The following is a 1,506-nucleotide window of genomic DNA, read 5'->3' as shown; positions in this document are numbered from 1 at the left end:
CTGAAAGTGTAGAAAAGGGAAGTGAATATAGTGTAAATTTTTTAAAAAAATATTATTTTTCATGAAAATTGTCCCTTTTGGTTTGATTGTAATATTTTTGATCATCATTTCTCCAAATGCCAACTTAGAGTTTAAAAATATCAATCATTCGAGAGGTTATTGATTGTATATACAAATATTTGAATGAAACATAAAAGAGAAAACTATAAAAATTTTACTACTGTAGTAGAACATAGAATTATATGTGGGAGGGCATACACTTTTCCCTCGATCTGTTGGCAAGGGGAAACCTTTGAGTTTATGAATTCTTTCTTCAGGTATCAGGAAATGAATGATGGAAAATAATGCAAGTTCTCAAGGTTACTTTATTCTACTGGGTTTTTCTAATTGGCCTCATCTGGAAGTTGTTCTCTTTGTGGTTATTTTGATGTTCTACTTGGCGACACTGACAGGCAATCTATTCATCATCATCCTGTCACACCTGGATGCCCATCTCCACACACCCATGTACTTCTTCCTCTCAAACCTCTCTTTTCTGGATCTCTGCTACACCACCAGCTCCATCCCTCAGTTACTGGTCAACCTCTGGGGCCCGGAGAAGACCATCTCTTATGCAGGTTGCATGGTTCAACTCTACTTTGTCCTTGCACTGGGCACCACAGAGTGTGTCCTGCTGGTGGTGATGTCCTATGACCGTTATGCAGCTGTTTGCAGACCCCTGCAATACACCGTCCTCATGCACCCTCGTTTCTGTCACCTGTTGGCTGTGGCTTCTTGGGTAAGTGGTTTTGGTGCCTCAGCACTTCATTCCACTCTTACTTTCTGGGTACCCTTGTGTGGACATCGCCAAGTGGACCACTTCTTCTGTGAAGTTCCAGCACTGCTGCAACTGTCATGTGCTGATACCCATGCTAACAAGCTGACCCTACTGGTCATGAGCTCCTTTTTTGTGCTCATACCACTCCTTCTGATTCTCAGCTCCTACAGCGCCATTGTCCAAGCTGTGCTGAGGATGAGGTCCACAGCTGGACTCCAGAAAGTCTTCGGGACATGTGGAGCCCATCTTATGATTGTGGCTCTCTTTTTCATCCCAGTCATATGCATATATCTCCAGCCACCATCAGAAAATTCTCAAGACCAAGGCAAGTTCATTGCCCTTTTTTACACTGTTGTCACACCCAGTTTGAACCCTCTAATCTATACCCTCAGAAACAAAGACATAAGAGGGGCAGTAAAGAGACAAATGAGCTGGGAATGGGGATTGTAAAAGAGGAATCACTTGTCCTATAATTTTGTTCAGTGGGTCTCATTCATCTGGGAGAGTGGTTTCCCTGTTTCTTTAAGATTTAGTTTGATCTACAGCCTGCCAAACCTAGAAGAGTCCAGACCCAAATTTGTTGCTCTTTCTATTGGCTAATTTAGAAATATTATCCATAGGCAGCCTTTTTTGATTAGTACCACTTTGGTCTTTATAAATTTCATATTCATTTCCATAGCTATTAGGAA

At 41.5% G+C, this 1,506-nt stretch overlaps 1 protein-coding gene across 1 annotated transcript; it reads left to right on the top strand.

Annotated features, from left to right (window-relative positions):
- The first annotated feature begins 331 nt into the window (after positions 1–331).
- Positions 332–1,267, top strand: LOC101429149 (olfactory receptor 2J3). The gene has a single exon (XM_004472102.1). It carries the CDS (start codon positions 332–334, stop codon positions 1,265–1,267), a length of 936 nt encoding a protein of 311 aa, XP_004472159.1.
- The last annotated feature ends 239 nt before the right edge of the window (positions 1,268–1,506 follow it).

Source organism: Dasypus novemcinctus, chromosome 22 (assembly GCF_030445035.2).
Source record: "Dasypus novemcinctus isolate mDasNov1 chromosome 22, mDasNov1.1.hap2, whole genome shotgun sequence".
Taxonomy (NCBI): Eukaryota; Metazoa; Chordata; class Mammalia; order Cingulata; family Dasypodidae; genus Dasypus; species Dasypus novemcinctus.
Note: the sequence above shows the minus strand (reverse complement) of the source record. Positions and strands in the feature narration are given on the sequence as shown.